Source organism: Borostomias antarcticus (genome assembly GCF_949987555.1).
Source record: "Borostomias antarcticus genome assembly, chromosome: 5".
Taxonomy (NCBI): domain Eukaryota; kingdom Metazoa; phylum Chordata; class Actinopteri; order Stomiiformes; family Stomiidae; genus Borostomias; species Borostomias antarcticus.
Genome location: NC_140238.1, coordinates 5,958,212 through 5,977,974, shown reverse-complemented (window position 1 = coordinate 5,977,974; position 19,763 = coordinate 5,958,212). Strand labels below are relative to the sequence as shown.

General features: G+C 43.9%; 1 protein-coding gene across 1 annotated transcript in view; it reads left to right on the top strand.

The window, feature by feature from the left end:
* Positions 1 to 617: 617 nt before the first annotated feature.
* dlgap2a (discs, large homolog-associated protein 2a) overlaps positions 618 to 19,763 on the top strand; it is a gene marked incomplete at both ends in the record, with an annotated part of 187,235 nt that continues 168,089 nt past the window's right edge. Inside the window, 4 exons of the mRNA XM_084438400.1 lie at positions 618 to 635; positions 1,366 to 1,416; positions 15,692 to 15,746; positions 16,246 to 16,293. Of these exons, the coding sequence (XP_084294526.1) occupies positions 618 to 635; positions 1,366 to 1,416; positions 15,692 to 15,746; positions 16,246 to 16,293 (172 nt within the window). The remainder of the gene's footprint in view (positions 636 to 1,365; positions 1,417 to 15,691; positions 15,747 to 16,245; positions 16,294 to 19,763) is intronic.

The following is a 19,763-nucleotide window of genomic DNA, read 5'->3' as shown; positions in this document are numbered from 1 at the left end:
AAGTCTACCCATGTTTGCCCTCTGTTGCTGTCTTCAGTGGGCTGGAGATTCAACACACTGTTGTGATGCAAGAGCTCCCCCTACGTTCACATCAGGTTATGGTGCGTTCGTTTGTGGTCGGAGGTGGCAAGTCGCAAGTGGCAAAATACCTACCTCCGACCTGTGTGCATTCGAGCTATATACCATTATATCACAGTTACCTAGTTATATCTATATACCATTATATCACAGTTACCTAGTTATATCTAGTGCATTCGAGCAACTGGGGGCTGAGAAACATATCCGAATTTGCGACGAGTAAGTGCGAGTTCATGCGGTGTTTTATTTAATCATTCCTAGTAGCAAGTCGCAATTTGCCACCTCCCAGTTATAAACGAACGCACCATTACAACAACCCCAATGACATGCGCAAACCGAGCTAGCTTGAAGAGGGGCTTGAAGAGGGGCTTGACAGGACAGCAGCGCATGGGAAGCGCGACGCGAATACTAAACAGGCGAGGTGCCCATGGCTCAGCATCAGCACCAGAGGGGACCGAGTTCAAGATTGGCGCACCCTCAAAACTTGGCTGGACACATCAGCATGTGAACAGGATTTGCAAAAGAAGGAACTACCTAGAATGTCAGCTCTGAAGAAGGTAAGTCCACCTCCCTTGTTACAAGGAAAACATCTCATTAATTTTGGCACAAACTCTGCGTCCAATCAATGATTTTAGAATTTATGGCAGGGTATAGTTGCTTAACTAACATATGCTGAGCTGTAATGTGTTTGAGTTTTTTAGAATATGCCTAATTTTAGATTTAGCCTACCATGATTTTAGACGATCAGAGATAATGATGTGAGAGATCATTAAATAATGTACTGTAATTGTTCACTGATCTACAATCCATAATGTTTCATAGACAGTATACCGCAAAGCAGCTCTTTGAGTTGTACAGGTTAGTTATTTTCCCCCAATTTTTTATAATTCCTAGAAATAAAAAAAAATTGAAAGCTTTTTGCATTAGATTGTACATTACATAAAATCAATTATGTCCCGCTCACTGGCTATCTCTCGCTCACCGGTTATCGTGCACAACTTTCTCCAAGGAGAGAGTGTGAGAGACAAGTTCTCAAGCAGAAAATGGCACTTTGTAAAATGTTAACCTTTGAGATGGATGTCAGTCTATCATAGTGCATCGCGCGCACACACACACACACACACACACACACACACACACACACACACACACACACACACACACACACACACACACACACACACACACTCACACACAGCCTTGAGCAGCAGCTATACAGGCATTGTGCTGCTGTCCGTCTATCTTTGAGGCTGAGACTGAGTGTGGTGGACTCCCACTGCCTTGCAGTGCTGCTTTGATGGAGAGCAAAGCTGCGCTCAGCTGAGGAAGCCCAGCCTGGTTGGATGTTCAGTCAGAAACTGTTAGGACCTGTGTAAAAAATGGATGTGTTTCTTGAAACTAGTGAGGAGAAGTTAATATCTAGCCTCTCAATCAGCACACAGCAAAGTGAGGGAGAGTGTTGTTGCCTAGGCTTCATTCACAATGAATCTGAGGTGAAGAGATAAAATACTGTAGGTGTGTATTGCAATATGCATGCAATCACTCTCCAAAACCTGGATGCCATCATCACTGGTCCTCAAACACTCTATTTTACCTGAATTTCCTCAACAGTTTTCTGACACTCTTTAATAATACAAACCATTTGCCTTTTATTTTTAGCTGCTAGTAGCCACAGTCTTTTTTCAGTGCAAGACAGGCAGGCATCTACTGTAGGCAGCTGTGTGGGGGCCGACTAAGTGCTGGCATTATCCCAGTGCGCTTCTGTTACACTCTAAGGGCCAGGGACGTCCTCTGCAGTTGAGTGACATGGAATCTGCATTTCCTGCCATGCGGTTAGTAGAAGCATGATCATGCTAGGTTGTTTCTAACTGTCTGCTCATTCATTATGCACACTGCGAAAGCAGCCAGGGGGCAAGTTGTGTGGGATGTGCTAAAATGAATGGAAGAATAATGGCATGTGCGTGAATGCGTGTGTGTGTGTGTGTGTGTGTGTGTGTGTGTGTGTAGGCGCGCATGCGCACAATGTTCACATGTAGTCCCAAATAACGTGTGAAAGTGTGTCTGTGGGCAGGTGACTAGTGTGACATGTCATCAATGTTTTTTTATGCAAAAAGGCTTCTTTAGGGCACTCAGAAGTAAACCCGATGACCTTATCCACAAATCACCCTTCAAATCAGCAGCTTTTCAGTTAAACACAATTCAAGATTAATTAAAAAGTTGAGGTACTTTGCTTTTCCATTTTTCAACCTAGAGTAGCAGGCAATTACCTCATTTCAAAAGAATCAAACCTAATTAAAATCTAGTGATTCTGGTGCCTATCTACTTGAAGAAGAAAAAGCTTCTTAGATTTTTCAGATTTCTGAAGATTATTTGAAATGTTATCGTTTTGTGTTAGTATTTTGTCTCTGTATTGAGTGTCCTGTCTGTCTGTAACTCTGTGTTGTATTGCTGCTGTCTTGTCTTGAGAATGAGACCCTGTGTCTTAAGATTACCTGTCTAAATAAAGGTTAAATAAAAAAATAAAACGTCACATTAGACATTGATGTGATCAGATATTCTAAACTGTGGCTATGGCTGTGCAGTGATGTCATGGTCTGTAAGAGCGACAGCATGTGGTACGGTATGAAAATTCACACATTGAAACATTGAGCAACATTTAGTCAAATTTTCCCTCATATCAACCTAGTTCTGTATTCATTCTATGACCATACATACAGCTTGCAGTTGACTCACCTTTCTCCCTGGTGCTTTTACTCACACATGTTTCTCTCTACTCGTCTTTCTCACCTCTCTCTCTCTCTCGCTCTCTCCTGCTCCCTCTCCACCCAGCATCTCTATTAGTCTGGCTTCATCAGAGGGTAGCGGTGGAATTTGACAGGATTTATCAATCTGTTCATGCATAATCATCCAAGTGTGTGTATGTGTGTGTGTGTGTGTGTGTGTGTCTATTTGGTCTATGTGTGCCCTGCTTGTGTGTGTGTGTGTGTGCGTGTGTGCGTGCGTGTGTGGTGCATGTGCCACCACCCCTTATTCAAACAGTGGCAGGGAGTGTTCTCATGACGATGGCCCAGTGTAAGTCTGAGTATTAGCTGCACATCTATAGCCCAAGGTTAAAACTGACTCATTATTACCTGCACTACCTGTTACGCTTCCGTAACTCTAATTGCACAGCCATTTATGGACGCTGTTTGATTGGTTTCAAACAGCGGTTTCACAGGAGGTGTGATTTCACAGGAGGTGTGGTTTCACAGGAGGTGTGGTTTCACAGGGAGGTGTGGTTTCACAGGGAGGTGTGATTTCACAGGAGGTGTGGTTTCACAGGGAGGTGTGGTTTCACAGGGAGGTGTGGTTTCACCAGGAGGGGTCCATTGGGAGGTGTGGTCTCATGGGGAGGTATGGTTTCAGGTGGAGTCATGGGCTACTTCCATACTACATACATACATACTAGGGGTGTAATGATACACTAATCTCACGATACGATACGATACATGATATTGGGTTGACGATAACAATACGATATGATACACTAAGGGAATGTGTGAAGCGTTGCAGTAGTGCTGCTGTTCACACCAATAGTGCATTTCTCCACATTTCTACTCCAATACACTTTGTGAATTTAGAGCTTAACTGTTATAATATCATAGATAGGCCTAGAGACAAAAGACATGTTTGTTACCAGCGTTGTGTAGCCAGCGTTCACAGATATACAATAAACATATCACAATATTGTTTTCACCTTGACGATACGTATTGTGACGTTTCTGTATCGCAATATATTGTGGCACGATATATTGTTACACCGCTAATACATACAGTACTGTAGTATGCAAAAAAGGAATGTAGTATGTCCCAATACAGTATGCCACATGCAGTATGGTAAAAATACCAGGATGTTCTACTACATCCAGTCATATTTTGCAGTATGCAAGCCAGCAGACTTTTCTGGCTATTCTGACCCACAATCCATTGCACAGTGGAAATTACATCACATGTGCAAATCGCGACAGTGGTAGACAACAAGACAGCAAGTGGTTTGTCCCAATTGTATGCATACTGTGTGGAAAGTACATACTTTCTAGGGGCAGCTGTAGTATGTACTGGTAGTAAAAAGTAGTATGCCATTCGGAATGCAGCCATAGCTTCATAAGGAGGCATGGGGTTCATCCCAGTCCAAAAGTACCAACTCCGCTTCATCACTGCTGACTTGTTCACTATGCATGAGGGTCGTCAAGCTTACTCATAGCAAGAAGCGACTGAACACGTGTGTATGCTGTGTGCTTTACGGAAGCATTTTTCAGACCAAAACTCAAAACTCACACCCACAAGCCGTCAGCGTATGTGTAAGTGGAGTGGGCTTTGCTAGTTTAGATGTAGAGTCGGCATATAGGCCCATTATATTTTTAGTTTAGTCTAATGTAAGCATTTATTTGAAAGTAATTAGTGAATTAAAATATCTGTCATTAAAATAGTTCATTTGAAAAGAACCAACAATGTAAAAAAAAAACATTAAAAAAAAAACATTGAAAGCAGGCCATGCAATAAGATAACGTAACAGGGGTCTATGTAAAGCCCCAACATTCTTCTTCAAACTTGCAGATTTCAATGCAATGCAGATAATTTGAAAGTTTGCAATTTACACTTTCAGAATCTGTAAAAAACTGAAAAATGACCTCAGACATCTAGATCAAACCTCCAGTGGCAGAAATTGTTTTGGGACACCCATGGTTTCATTAGACCATCCTGAAAGCTGAATCCCAAATCGCGCACTTAGGTGAAAGTGCAGAGCACTCGCGGCCTTGTGGCCTTACATGCGCGTTCCCGCTAAGTCCACAAGGGCTCAGGGTAGTCCCAAAACGGAATTGCTAGGTCCACAAGTGCGCCACTGCCGCCATTTTGTGCACTTTAACCGCACTTACCGAAAGTCTGCAATTTCGCGGACTTAGGAGCAGAAAATACCCACAGTCCACCGCGTCTCATGTGACACAGTGCTTGAGTGCATCCGAGTCATGATCCGAGTGCATCACACATAAATGATGACATTTGCCGACAACATTTATCTTGAAATCCACATGCTGCAAACATATCCCACCCAACATAAATTTTAAATTATTATTTTAAATTAAAACAGACGTCAGTCGGTCAATTTGCAGAGCCGAGCGGAGAGCTGAGGATCGCGTCAGAGCTCTGCGTAGGAGGGACGCGGCAGCCAATGAAAACGAAGTGGGAGGGGCATTGAGCTAAACTGGCTTGGGAATCGTTGGCACACCGCTGGAAGTGCTGTCCCACTTAATTCACGGCCCTGCACCCTCTGGCCCTTCCATCTGACGTCAATTAATGCTCAGGCTTCAGGCCGCAAGTGCGAGGGGCCACAAGGGTGGTTTGCACACTCAGATTGCGATTCAGCTAAACTCACATTCTGTTTCTCTCGCAAATCAGCCTGGATACTCTCCATCTGTTTGTGCCAGATCAGAAAATAATCTCACCAATCAGCTGGGCGGTTTTAAGTGTGATGACAGCAAGGAGCGGTTGAAGTTAACGTGTGATAAGCGGTGATACTCCTCAATTCCACTGACTCCGCGTCAGGTTTTACACCTCCACCCACTCCCACCTGTTGCGTTTCAGGAGCGACCATTTTGTTTGATATTCTCACAGGTAGTCAGGGGGCGGGACCTAACTGCCCATTTCTTCTACTACTTTTTGTTGCATCCCAGATGCGACATCCGTAAAAAATAGACCTGCTGTCTATTTCTTCCGGAGCTCTACGGAGAGACGGTTCTGGGATGCTTGTGAAATATGTCGCAGCGCATCTGGTGGAAACACAGTCATTGACTAGAACGGCCACGGTTAACCCCGGCTGCCGTACAGTAACCAGAACGCACCGCAACCGGAGTCAGTGGAATTTCAGCATTAGCTCTCCATCAGAAAAGGAGCAGGTCCTCGACTTTGAGACCTCACGATGGGCAAACTTCACTTATCTAATGAGGGCTTGTCAAATCTCTTTGAAAAGCGATAGAGGTCAATCAGGTCAATGTAGGTTGTCATTCAGTTTCACTATATAAAGGGCTTAATGCTAAGACTTGGTTTGATACCCACAGGACACCCTTGCAAAGCAACTCTTGAACACTTTTCAAAATGATGCTGTGTTCTTGTAGTGCACTGGGATTATAAGTGTAATACCATTATCACTGGCAAAATGCCCAGTTGCTTTACAGTGTCAGCCACAGACCTTTTAGTGTAAAAACCTTCAGCCTGCATGGGAACAACAAATGTACAGACTTTGTGCAAACTCATGACGAAACGGGAATGTTATAGTTATAACCCCGTAGTTTAATTAAGGATTCTTGATTAGGAACAGATGTGCGTGATTAAAGTCTAAGCGCAGCTCTCTGTCAACGAGCAGTAATTGTTCAAAACGTGATCAAGCTGTTCCAATTTGTACTATCAGCAACTCCCTTTGAGATTCTCTTGCCGTTCCTCAAGAGTTAATCTGCCGTCCCTGTCTGTGCTGTAAAGCTCTTTCACTGGACCCCACTCTTGGCTGTGGTTGGGTGCAGTTTGCTGATGCAGAACAGGAATGTGACAGTGCAGTTTTCTTGAACAAACTCCAACCCCTCACCAAGCTGTCAGCTCCTCTGTGGCTCTGCCTTACTTGAAAGCCCAGGAGAAAGATGAATAGTCAGGCGTGAGAGAACAGTTCCGACTGTACTTCTGCAGGATGGGACTTTGGGATGTGGAATGTTTTTAGAGAGGTAGTTTGATCAAAAGGCTTTGATCACACAGATCAGTGCTGCTGAGTGTTTGACTGCAGCTTGTTGTATGTCCACCCATGCTTTTTACATCATTTGGTCAAACCAATTTTGTAATTTAACATAATGAGAAATGTCCTCTTTCAAAGGGTCTGCATCATTATCTTACCCACCCCCACATACTGTAGACACACACACGCACGCACACACACACACACACACACTGTCCAAGTCAGAAGACATTAATCACCTTGTCGCTCTATCTTGCCACTTCTATCCTGTAAAAAAACTCATTTTCTGGGTCTGCATCATGTTCTTACCCGCTCCCACATACTGTAGACACACACGCGCGCGCACACACACACACACATACGCACACACACGGTACAAGCAAGAAGACATTAACCACCTTGTCTCTCTATCTTGTCACTTCTATCCTCATATGACACCACTCCCCCACCACCTTCCAAGCTCTCTCCTGTCTAAAGCTAATATGAACCATACTGGCTAGCAGACCTCTCCCAGCCTCCTGTGCAGCAGAAGTGTATAACAAGCCCCTTGTGCTTTTAGCTCTGCCAAGAAGCCGCCTTGCTTCTTTTGTGTCTACAGGTCGCACTGACCTCTCCCCAACCCAGCACACTTTCCCTCAGATGTGGAGGGAAGGGTGTGTGTGTGTGTGTGCGTGTGCGTGGGGGCAACACATCCAGCAGTTGAAAACATTCACACTCCCTCAGCTTCTCCCCAAGGTGGTACATTGTAAAGTAAGGTTGGGGGGAGTAAGGTTCTCAACAGCAACTCAAGTGCAGCACTGTACATCTTTAAGAAAGAAGCATTTTTGCCCTGAATTATAAAGTATTAATTATTAGATAGATATCACTATAAGTTTAACTAAATACCTTATGCCCTTGATGTTACCCCATGTAACATCAAGGGCATAAGGTATTCAGTTAAACTTATAGTGATATCGTACTGTAAAGTATTCATGATTTCAGGATGTTTAAGCATGTATTCTACCACTGCACAATTTACTGGCATAGATTATCAATACCTATAGTATGTTTTACATTCAGCTTCTTCTTCTTCTTCGTTTGGGTTAGTTGTTTCTCCACTCCTCCCCAGGCTTGGGGCCGAGGGGCTATCCATTTACCACCCCGAGCCTGGGTGAGAGGTCACCCGGGCTATATATCCAGGCACACCTCCAGGTGCCATGTCACAGTTTCGTCAACCACAACCGTCAGGCCACGCATTCCATTGGGTGCCCGATATATCGGACAGTCCTGGATGACGTGGTCTGCGGTTTGTTCCTCGGCGCCACACTTGCACCCCGCACGGGGTGCCAAGCCCCATTTGTGCATCGATGAGCGGAATACATTCAACTAATGGATGAACTGCGCAGTCGGTCCAGAGCTCTCAAACGTCCCCATGTGATGTTAAATGTTGCATCGTGGCACTTATCCTCCATTTGATCTGCACACCCCTGCTCTTCATAGCTCTTGACGGGGCAGAGAAAAATGCATAACAAGTGGACTGTGCCAAGCTACTCTGTTATACATTGGCACTCATGATCATTTCCTGTATCCTGGAGTTATGCTATGGAGTTAGGTTGGTTGTCTTTTTTTGAGAGGCAACAGGGAGAATAAAGTGTAAAAAAGTAATTGTTTGGTTCTTAAGTAAATAACCAACCGACTGAGATATTTGTTCTCTCTTTTTAGGGAAAAATAAACATTGAAATTCTGATTAAAATGTTTCAACTGTGAATCTGGATATCTACATAATTGTATTTGGGGTTGTAATTGGGATGGATATACTATGTATCTCGCAAGAGCCATGTATCTACTCGCACACAGAAATTGTAGTTTCAAAATGCTCCAAAAAGCATAATTTGCATATTAAAATCACAAAAAAATTATTCCAGGGGAGGATTCCCCCGGACCCCCCTACCATAACTTGGTTTCAGACCTTGTCACCTTATTCACTCTCAGGAGTTTGCAGATTGTGCAATTCTTTGTGGCTTTTAGAGCATGCACACATGAAGTATCTCAGTCTGTCGTTGGATGAGAGATGTTTCTGTTTACCGCTCTCCACTGTGAGTTTGTACCTCTTATCTGATGTGCAGAGATCCTCATCAGAAGTGTTATCACAAATATGGATTATAGATGTAATACATTAAATCAACTCGTATGGAGCACCACCACCCTGTTCTGTACAGGGAAACACAACCTTCATCAATAGTCTTATTTATCAATCTCAGTCTGAAGGAGGAGGTCTTGACTCAATCAAGTGACCTAAAGATCATGTGATGACGCTCGGACGTGATCAAAGGTTAATCATATTTATTGAAGTTATACTAATCAATTATCAAAATAATATGAAAACACAATTCAATAATAGATGGAAAAACATGTGGCAACATGAAAACACAGCAGAAATTAAATGAATGATATAGATTGCAGCCTGTCCTAAATTCTCTTAACTCAAACAACACTTGGCATCACACCACACCCAAAGAGAGCCTTTAGGGCACCACCTTGTTTTGTGTGGGCACGGCCGGCTCGCGTTGCTGGCAGCTCTCGGCGTGGAGACTTGAAGAGGCATGTGACTGATGGATGTAGTGCAGGACGTCGCATGCCGGGGCTCTTCCGTTGATGCAGCTTTGAAGGTGAACGTTGGGAGTCGCAGCGACTCAGAGTTTGGACTTGGCGCTCAGACTTAGAGTACAGAGTTCAATTTCAGCACTGTTTGTTGCAAATGTCTCATTCAAAACCTCTGCTCTCGCCAGAGGTGGATCGTTTGAAGAGTTTGTGGAAATTCCTAAGACCCTAGTGTCAACTACAGAGATCTTAGCTAGCAGTTCAGCAATTCCACGGATACACATTGATTTTCCTGGGGGTTACGTGTTACTTGGAGAACACAGAAGCTGAGAGAAAACTTGAGAGAGACTTGAAAGAGAGAGAATCTGTCTGGTCCCTACTTAAAAAGAGCAGGAAATTGAGGTGTCTTGTTTCTCCAACATGCATAATCAACTAATTCATGATTTTAGCTTCAGGTTGTCAGCTTTACTGTGACTTTGACAGGAAACAGTCTTTGACAGGAAATGCATTCCTCTCTACATGACCTCCCATTGATTAGTCATTGGGTAGGGGAGAGCAGGATGTCCCATCACCAACATTCCAGTCAGTGAGATAGTCTCACAATGTGGTCTGTAGAATATTTGTCATGTCCATAATCTGCTACAGAAGTCTGATTGAAAGTGGAGTGATCCACTCCTATCTGATGAGCTCACGTCACATTAAGTTCTAGAGCATTCAGTACTGCTTTTATGAAAGAGTGAAATATTTGCCCAGCCTTTCTATGGTTATGTTTTGGGTGACAACGCTACTCATCTATGAATATTGGAACTGTGCGGAAAACTGCACTGTCCAGTTTGAACATATTGTGCAACCAACATTTCAGAACCTTCCATAGGCTACAGCAAACCAGTTACACTGTGCCTAGGAATGGACCTGATTTAGTCTGTGTCCTGATGCCTGCCAATTGTCCATAAATTGGCTCTAAGTCCGCATTTACACTGCAGGTCTTGATGCCTAGATCAGATTTTTTGCCAATATCCAACTTTTTTGACCGCCTGCTTACATGTACTTTTTAAAGTGACCCATATCAGATACCTGTGCTTACACGTACATACTTGTTTAACATTTGAAACAACCCGCATGCGTACACAAGGGTTGCATTACCTTGGTTACCTAACAACCAGCCGGCTCTTTGCTGGACAGAGACGTGATATTTTGTAAATAACTGGAATTAACTTTATTCACATACATGGAAATGAGTTGATGTTGTGTAGGCATAAAGATGAAATGATAAACTGTCATTCAGCAATTCCACTATAGTTAGCCTACTGGTAATAGATCTCCGCACTAGCCTGCGAGCCCCCCGAGCTTGGCGGGTTAGCCGAGAACTTCATGCCGCAATGAGAGATCGCGTCTCTGGGTGGACAGCTGTTCAACTCGCCTGGGACCAGGTCCCCTGGAGCTATTTCGCCTGGCTGCCCATCGCATGTGAACAGAATGAATACCACCTACTAGCAAACAAAACATGTTTAGTCACAATTATACTGTTAAAACTAAGATGCCTGGATAAAAAAAAAAAAGTTTTCCAACGGATAGATTTGACGAAAGTAGATTAATAAGCAAGCCCCTTTTCATTGCTAACTCAGAACACGTCAGGTTTCAATGACGTGCGAATCGCAATGACAGGGGATATCCGTTCTGTCCGCTTAGACGACAGTCGCATTAGCCAATGTCATATTCATATCTGATTTATTTCCACATATGATTGAGGCCTGAAACGGATCTGAGAATATCCGATTCTATGTGATTTGTTCCTGCTTACGCATGCGTAATACATATCGGATACGTGCCACATATGAGCAAAAAAACGGAATTGGGTCACTTCAACCAGATAACTGTAAATGCGGCCTAAGTGTCCCATGTTGCTGCTGATTTCTGCAGCACTTACTGGATGGACCAGACCTTTTTTGCATTCTACTTCCCAAATGGCCATTCAGAGGAAATGTAATCAGTTCAGAGGACTGTCATCAGTGAAGTACCTCAGAGTAAAAAATAGTTTTTCCTCAGAGTGGATGAGCCATGCCCCCCTTTGATTCTCTCTCTCTCTCTCTCTCTCTCTCTCTATCTATCTATCTATCTATCTATCTATCTATCTATCTATCTATCTATCTATCTATCTATCTATCTATCTCTCTCTCTCTCTCTCTCTCTCTCTCTCTCTCTCTCTCTCTCTCTCTCTCTCTCTCTCTCTCTCTCTCTCTCTCTCTCTCTCTCTCTATCTATCTATCTATCTATCTATCTATCTATCTATCTATCTATCTTTCTCTCTCTCTCTCTCTCTCTCTCTCTCTCTGTGATTGCCCTTGTGTGAAATTACACTGGCCACGCTATCTGTTCCATATGGTCAGTCAAAAGTCAGTGTTCGGTGAGAGCAGTTGTACACTCTTTCAGGGTGCTTTGTGATACCTATGGTGTGAAATTACCTTTTTCCAAGATATTGATAAAAAAAAAACATATTAGGTGGACTAACATTGGTTTATACCTTTAAAACCTGGACCCAACATGCACTGATTCACAGTACGTGTTGTATATGTTTTCCTAAGGTCATCTCCAGTATTGCCTTTAGAAACCCAGTACACAGTGGCATGTGCTGTGCAACCTCACAACAGGTTGTTACAGTAGATGAGCAACACACTACAGGGTATTGTATAGACAGGAGAGTGGGAGAGGAAAGCAGGCTTGTACCTCTGTAGCTAGGAGGTCACCTTTCAAAATGGCCTACTGGATGAGCTTGATTGGTTCTAAAGTGAATGGAACAGGCCTGGCGTCAAACATACAAACCTGTGTAAGGCCGCTTTCCTAAATACAGAGTCTGTATAATAATAATTTATAACTTAAGAATAATAGTCACGCAGAAAGAAAACCTTCTATTGGAATATCTATTGATAGCCTATGTTTTTCAGAGTAGTCTATGTGTTTCAGAGTAACAGTCCATCAAGGGGTCTGGATTACTAGGCGTCTCACTCCAGGATCTGGAGAACAGGGGGGATGGAATGGACAGGAAAGGGAACTTCCATAGTAGGCTTACATACAGTACTTACTTACTGTACTTACCCAGTTATCACCAAGATTATCTTGATGCATCTTGAGACATTCCTAAGTTTTAAGAACCCTTAAGACATCTTGTTATGTGTAGACATGCAAAACAAGCACTAGAGACACCAGAGCATGATGGATACAATAATACGTATGTATTGAGGCATATGGAGAGATTAATGAACGGTTTTGATGATAAGATGCAGTTGAATTTAAGACCTTCACAATTGCCAACCTCTAAAAACAATCGTGGGCGGCAAATAAAGGCACACACTGTAACAAGCTCTCTACTGATTCTTTGAAAGTTACATCAACATGATGGCAGAGTTGAATATTGGCAGAATCATTGAGTGCTATACAGCCAGTCAACATTTTTAAGTTTGTCGGCCTCTTCATTTTATACTCTGCCAACTGCGGCTTTTCATTTCTTGAGGTTTTTTTTTCTTTATGCCACTCAAATGCCATAGAAGTGAGTCATTTTGTGTTGACCAAGTAAGAAAACCTTTTAAGCAGACAGAAAATTGCCTTTTAAATCCTAAATTATGTTTGTTCCAACATATATTCATCCCAGTGTAAATAACCCATATCCTATTTCCGTGAATTTTACAAGGATACCACAAATAAGATACTGTACCACGCATCTCAGAAAGATGATTCATGATGTTTTTCTATTTTCTCCCCCTGATGTCCTATTTCTTGCATGTGTTGTCTGGCATGTTGTGCCAAGTGAGGTGACATAAATTCTCTGTCTTGTTCACGGTGAGAGATGGGCTTCAAAAGACAATAAGATGGAGGGGTAATATGAAAGAAGATGCTAAATTCCATTCCAGCTCAATCCCTTTAAAGCGGAAATGAGAGGACTGACTCTTGTGTGTATACCAGTGTGTGTGTGTGTGTGTGTGTGTGTGTGTGTGTGTGTGTGTGTGTGTGTATGTGTGTGTGTGCATGAGTGCAACACTAAAGCCCATCCTGACACCCTGCCACGTTTGCCAAACAGCTACAGTCATAACTTATTCCATTACTCTTATGCTTCATCCACGCCGGCAAACACTTTACCATTTGCTTTAGTAGCTCTTCATATTAACTAGCAACATCACTCCCACTCTGCCACTCCACAGCTCTGCTGCATTTGTTCAGCTTCTGGTGGAGCAGCGTCCAATGACACAAGCCGCTAATTGATGAATTGAGTTAGCAGACTGGGAAGAGCCGGCGAGGACGATATGAAAACGCAGGTGACGGTTTTTAAAAGCGCAGGTGACAGTTTTTAATAGCACAGGTGACAGTTTTTAAAAACACAGGTGACAGTTTAAAGATTTTGAGAGTTTGCCCTTACTGGGCAGAGGAGTCGGGCATGTTATGTAGTCTGAATTTCAGGACCTTTGTATTTTAGGATCAGACTATACAGCATACTGTATCAACTAGCCGGGGTGATACAAATACAGTGCATGTGAGCATACAGTGGGATATATAGTAGCCTAGGAGCTGTATAACTTATATAGTAGCCTAGGAGCTAAAAGGCCTTCCTGTTTGAGTGATCCTATGGCTGGTGTGTTATTACTGGTCTCCTACAGAGACGCCCCCCCACCGTGATCTGTCACCTTCTTCATGCCTTTCCTCCTCTCCCTTTTCAAAAAGCACCTTGATATGCCTTTTTTAATTAAAAGATACCTATCTGATCAGTCAGTCGGCGGAGTGGCTTGAAATAACTCTGGGAGACAGAGGCATTTGAAGTTAAGGACGAGCAAATAAAAGGATTATTACAGCTCTTCCCATCGAAAATTGGTATGTACAGCATGTGCGTGTGTGTGTGTGCGTGCGTGCTTGCGTGTGTGCGTCTTTGTGTGTATGGGCCTGTGTGTGTGTGTCATTGTATGTGAGAGGGAGAGGGAGAGAGAGAGAGATTATTACAAAAGTCATTTTGGCAACAATGAACCTGTCAATCACGCATCAGGACAAAGACACATTGATAGCACCTGCCTCCTCCGCTAGCTAACTCTCCTCAACCACCTCTTGCTTTGTTTTGTGCTCTGAATGTTTTCCCAGGGAAGTTTACGGAGAGAGGTTTTTACTGTAGTTCCAATCTTGTTCTGAGAAGAAAGCCTACATATTAGTTTCACTATAGCTTATCAATGTTTTTGACATATAAATAAAATACATACATACATGGAATGTATTGCTTTCTTATTTGTTTACTATCATGTTTCACAGGACACCCAATGAAATGGCTGCCCCAGGGGAGCTGGAACATATTGATGTCGGCTTCACTGGCTGTTTAGTACACTGCACTGCATTGTACCTCTGTCAGCAAGATAAGCACTGTAGGTTGAGTTGGCGGAATGATGCTGTCATTTTTGGAAGCATAAATTGGGGACAGACGCATTCAATAATTTCTGTCAAGATCATATACTATATATTTATATATATATAGAGGATATATATATATATATATATATATATATATATATATTCCATTTGAAAGATGAAGTAGAGGCAATATTGATTAACGGTACCCACTACCCAACAATGCATTATCAATCACAATGCCATGGTTGTAATGTAAGCAGTACATTAAGTGCTTGTTTTTATTTAGGAATTAATTAATTCCTGGGATAGCTGACGGAGCACAACAATCTTCTACAACTGCCCTCTTGCAGTGACTGCATGAGATTGATGGATCAGGTGGCGTTGTGGTCAGATCGCCACCTCTTCCTTCCACTCAGTAACTACTTCACTACTACTAGATGTAATGGAATTGGCGGCCTATCATATTCCACTTTGCACCACTTCCACTCCCACTGGATCTAACCCCAGAATGAAACGGTCCACCTACACAGCTTCAGCCTTCAAATCAGACTCAGATTAGAGAGATCTTGGATAAACATGAGTCCTTTTCTGCATATGCAAATAGTGTAAGAAATTGTAATTGCTGGTTGCAATTTATGGTTCCGTGCTCTTCCCCAGAGCTCCCTCTCTCTCTCTTTCTCTCTCTCTCTCTCTCTCTCTCTCTCTCTCTCTCTCTCTCTCTCTCTCGTTCATCTTGTGTGACACATCTGTTTTCTTCCTCCCTCTGCTCTTCTGTCACCCCCTCTCTCTTTCTCACTTTCTCTCTCTCCTACATACACGCTTTCTATCACACTCTATCCATCACTCCCTCCCTCCCTCCATCACTCCCTCCCTCGCTCGCTCTGTCTCCATCCACAGGTGCTGCCGAGCATACTGCAGAAGCATTGCTGTATCTTACCAGACAGGAACACAGGTAAGGAGCAGATGCCCCGCAGCCAAACACATCACTCACAGTGGGGAGGGCAGACACACTGACAGCCAGTATGGGGATGGAGGGGTTGTCGGTGTGTGTGTGTGTGTGTGTGTGGCGGGGGGGGGGGGGGCATGTCTGTCGGTCTCTGTCTACCCCTCTCCCCGGGGTATCCCCTCCCATCTAACAGATGTCAGTACAGCCCCACTGTTGATAAGAAGTGGGAGAGGCCCCAGTTCTTCTTGGAGCGGAATGGTAAATGTACTGATTTCTGCAGTGGTTCTATACAAGCGTTCAGTGCTGACTGACATAAATAGGGTTTATATCGATTATTAAACTGAATGTCGGTAGCTGTATTTCCAATCTAGCAGGGATCTGTTACTGCACCCGAGTGGGGTCCTAGCTCCCCTGTGTATGGAGCCCTGACCTGTCTCACTATGCTGCAGTGCTCTGTGCTGTAACCTGCCCCTGCGTTTGACAGGCTTCTTCAACATGCTTGCAGGTGTGAAGAGGTGGCTGATGAAATTGAAGAGCAGGGAGATTTACTCAGGTACCTGGCCCCTGAGGTTTCTCAGTCTGACTTTTCCTTTCTTGCTCTGTAGGGTAACTAATATTAGCCTGCTTTTCTAACCTCAGTGACCACTTTGTAATGAGGCATCCTATGCATGTGAACTCCAAAACCCATTCATTCCACAAAGCCCACCTAATTCTGCTCGACACTCATACGTAGGCCCACATCTGTCACATCATCTTCCACACCCTTAGAGGAATATGGAAATGATGCATTTGATAATCAAAGTGAGCAAAGTGAATATAGTTATGTAAATGTTCTCTTGGTTTATGAGTACTATCTGGTGTTATGTGCACTGGGAATGTTTGTATTCTGCTGTCAGTGAATGCTGATAGTTATGTTTCAATGGTCTCTGATCTAAAGTTCCATGTGGGTAATGGCCTCTGAGACTAGACATTATCTTCATTCTGATGAAGGCATATCATGATATTCCTGCTGCTCTGTCTGCTGGCAATGACCAGCACTTTATCACCACTCACCGAAAGTCCTTGTGGTCCAGGTACCCCTGTAGCAACACATCCTACCCACCTCCCCTCACTGCTAAGAACAACCATCAATCAATCAATCAAAGCTTTATTTGTATAAACCACCTCTCCTGAGCCTTGATTGGCTACCACCACCCTCCCCCTGTCATCTATGGCAATTCCCATTGGATGAACGACTCTCTACTCCGGCTCACTCCTCCATATTAGGTGCTGTCATATAGATGGACTGAGTCTTCAGTGGTCACTGCCACACTGTACTTTGTACCACAAGCCACAAAACTGGGCCGGCTGAGACCGCTGACCAGGGTGTGCAGTTGTAGAACGGTCCCTCTGGTCCAATCTATGGTCAGGACAGTCACCGTTCCTTCCTCACAGTGGTCTGTTACCATAATCTCACCACTGACATTGACCGCGATCTCAAACGGTCTTTGCCAACCTGACTGGAGGGTAAACAGTTTTGTCCCGTCATGGCCGTGAACGGATACACGCTTCAGTATCGAAAGGAATGCGTCTCTTTAATCAGAATCTAGATAAGTGAGGAGTAACAACATTTCTCCAGGGTTTTGGATTGCTGTTCTTCGATATTGTAATTGATTAAAGCAGGTGACAGTGAGAATGTATAAATATAGAGCGTGGTCTCTTGGGCGTCTTGAGGTGCCATTCAGAGAAAAGTTGTTGTGACAAAAGTTGACTTTAATCAAAACAATGCCTTATGAATAAGGATGAGTGAATTTCTCTCTAGGACTGAAGCGCACAGACTGATTAGGAAGACTTATCTTGCTCCAACTCAGATCTCAAGAGTGCAGCAGGCTCAGCAGAAGTGTGTGTGTGTAGGTGTGTGTGGGTGTGTGTGTGTGTATGGGTGTGTGTGTGTGCGCGTGCGTGCATGCGTGTGTGTGTTTGAGAGACAGAGAGACAGACAGAGAGAGACCCGAGTTGCATTTGTATTTCAAATACTTCACGAGTTTGATGAAGCTTGTCAGGCACAACTGAAAGGCAATAGATTAGTCTCAAAAGTGCTGTCTCTGCATGCACGGCAAGCTTAGCTTAGCACACCTCAAGAATTTAAAGTGAGTGTGTGTGTGTGTGTGTGTGTGTGTGTCTGTGTGTGTGTGTGTGTGTGTGTGTGTGGTGTCAGCAGGAGACTGGCCTTCTCAAGACCTCACACTTTGCCTCTGATCTGCACTTGAGGGTGAGGCAGTGTGTGTGTGTGTGTGTGTGTGTGTGTGTGTGTGTGTGTGTGTGTGTGTGTGTGTGTGTGTGTGAGTGCATGTGAGTATCTGTACAGTATGTGCGTGCGCACACAGTCCCTTTGACAGGTCATACAGAAAAACGTCAGCTTCTCATCCCCATGTTTCTCACAGTAAACCTCCCGTTTCAACTCTTCTCTTCCTCTCAACACGAATCCGAGGACGGCAAAGTTATCGGTCAGCCGGGCCACTCCGGAGCGTCCCACCAGGGTCAGCTGCCTGCACGTGGGGCAGGGCAGCGGCAGCGCCCCCCTCCCGGCCTGGTGGTGGTGGTCCTGCGGAGCCCCTGCCAGCCTGAATACCTCCCCCAAGCAGTGGAGACAGAACGCGTGGCCGCATCGTAACACCTCGGGCCGTCGGCGCCCCTCGACGTAGCGCTCAGTACAGATAGAGAGCAGGCGGACAGCTAGTTAATGGAGCGAGATGAGGGGGTGTTCATAGCGCCAGAACACTTCAGACATATACTGTACTGTAAGTGAGCTACACTTTCTTAAGTAAGCTACGCAAAATTAAGCAAGCTACACTTGCAGGATACACGTCCAATACAATGAGTCAATAGTAGACTAGTTAATCCCATCCACAGAGATTGGGGTTGTGGACTGAGATATCGACTGTACTGTTTACCAATCCATCCACATACTGCACTGGCTCTACAGCACGCAAACACGCTTTCTGGCTGAATGCTTTCATCAATACAAGCCTTTATATAGCCTAGCGGACAAGATTGTGTGTGTGTGTAGAGAGAGACCCAGCTTGGCAACCTCTCTGTTGTTTGGATAAAAGGGATTGGAGAGGAAGTGGGATTTGAAGTAGGCCTACTTAGCTAAGTAGCTAAGATACACTCTCACTAAGTAAACATGGGAGATGAAGACTATTGTTTGTGTTGCACTGTAGCTAACGCACCAAAAAGCAAGCCTGGGCTTGTGTACTGTGGTGAACAAGCATTGTTATCAGTAACTATGTTGCGGAGTTGAGCAAGACCTTTAACCTTTGACATGATTTTAGGTAGCCATACGGTAGGTCCCTGGCCCCAACCACCAATTTAAAAAAGGTTAAAGGTTAAGGTCCCACTGATTGTCACACACCTGAGTGTGTGAAATTTGTTCTTCGCATTTGACCTATCTCCTGGGGGAGCGGTTAGCAGCAGCGGTGCTGCGCTTGGGAATTTCACATCTGTACTTATTCTGGAATTGCATGTCTCTCTCTCTCTCTCTCTCTCTCTCTCGGGACTTGATGCGATTTGTTTGAAAAAAAAAAAAACAGCTTAATTGTTTGCTTTGTGCTGATAAAGAATGGAGAATATGCCACTGCGTTTGTTACTGGGCCCATACTGTATCTGCCTCACTCATTAATGTCAGGAACCACTTAGTTTGTGAAAGTATTTTCTCAATCACCCCTCAACCGCGTAGCTCCCAAACAACAATCTGTAAGGGGGAGGTTGTTTTTTGCGACTTCAGTGCAGCACTGCAGCATAGTAGTTATTTTCTACTGAAGAAACTCAGTAACCTCAGCAGTTTGCCTGTATAATAACTGTAGTGGCATCTTGTTTCTATGGCAACAGAGCTGGAGTTGTCAGTGGGCTGTCAATTAATCACTCTGTGGCTGATTGGTTGATATACAGTAACTGTGTTTCATGAACGTTTGGTATGCAGCCTACTGTACTGTCCTAATTCAACATGCATAGTTAAAACCGGGGACATATGCAATAGACTGT